The sequence below is a fragment of the Coturnix japonica genome, unplaced genomic scaffold (genome assembly GCF_001577835.2).
Source record: "Coturnix japonica isolate 7356 unplaced genomic scaffold, Coturnix japonica 2.1 chrUnrandom662, whole genome shotgun sequence".
Lineage (NCBI taxonomy): Eukaryota > Metazoa > Chordata > Aves > Galliformes > Phasianidae > Coturnix > Coturnix japonica.
This window is the reverse complement of record NW_015440028.1, coordinates 25,259-26,202: the sequence shown is the minus strand read 5'-3', so window position 1 is coordinate 26,202 and position 944 is coordinate 25,259. Positions and strand designations below refer to the sequence as shown.

General features: G+C 47.9%; 1 protein-coding gene across 4 annotated transcripts in view; it reads left to right on the top strand.

Moving 5' to 3' along the window:
- The first annotated feature begins 81 nt into the window (after positions 1 to 81).
- Positions 82 to 944, top strand: part of LOC107307542 (arachidonate 15-lipoxygenase B-like) — a 25,636-nt gene continuing 24,773 nt past the window's right edge. For 3 of the 4 annotated variants that reach the window (XM_015851055.2, XM_015851051.2, XM_015851052.2), the window contains exon 1: positions 180 to 293. Coding sequence is in view for 3 of the 4 variants with exons in the window: in XM_015851051.2 (XP_015706537.1) it covers positions 242 to 293 (52 nt within the window). In the remaining variant the exon portion in view is untranslated. Of the gene's footprint in view, positions 294 to 944 lie in introns of all 4 variants that reach the window. The other variant, XM_015851053.2, reaches the window with a different exon arrangement.

Below are 944 nucleotides of genomic sequence, written 5' to 3'. Positions count from 1 at the left end.
GGGTCGAGGAGACCCCAAAGACCCCATAGACCCCAAAGGACCTATAGGATCTATAGGGCCACGAAGACCCCAAGGACCCCAAAGGACCTATAGGATCTATAGGGTCACGGTGACCCCAAAGGACCTATAGGATCTATAGGGTCGAGGAGACCCCGAAGACCCCAAAGGACCTATAGGATCTATAGGGTCACAGTGACCCCAAAGGACCCCAAAGGACCTATAGGATCTATAGGGCCCCACGATGTCCTCCAGTGACCCCACTGATGATCCCACTGTGACCCCAAAGACCCCAGGTAACCTCGGTGACCCCATAGTGATCCTAAATGACCCCATTGACCCTATAATGGACCCCATTGACCCTATAATGGACCCCATTAACCCTATTGACCCTATATTGCCCCCCATTGACCCCATTGATCCTATTGACCCTATAACGGACCTCCATTGACCCCATTGATCCTATTGACCCTATAATGGACCTATATTGACCCCATTGATCCTATTGACCCTATAACGGACCTATATTGACCCCATTGATCCTATTGACCCTATAATGGACCTATATTGACCCCATTGATCCTATTGACCCTATATTGCCCCCCATTGACCCCATTGATCCTATTGACCCTATATTGACCCCATTGATCCTATTGACCCTATATTGCCCCCCATTGACTCCATTGATCCTATTGACCCTATAANCCCTATAACGGACCTATATTGACCCCATTGATCCCATTGACCCTATAATGGACCTATATTGACCCCATTGATCCTATTGACCCTATAACGGACCTCCATTGACTCCCATTGACCCCACTGACCCTATATTGCCCCCCATTGACCCCATTGATCCTATTGACCCTATAATGGACCTATATTGACCCCATTGATCCTATTATAGCGATCCATATTTAGGTCAATAGGATCAATGGGCTCAATGG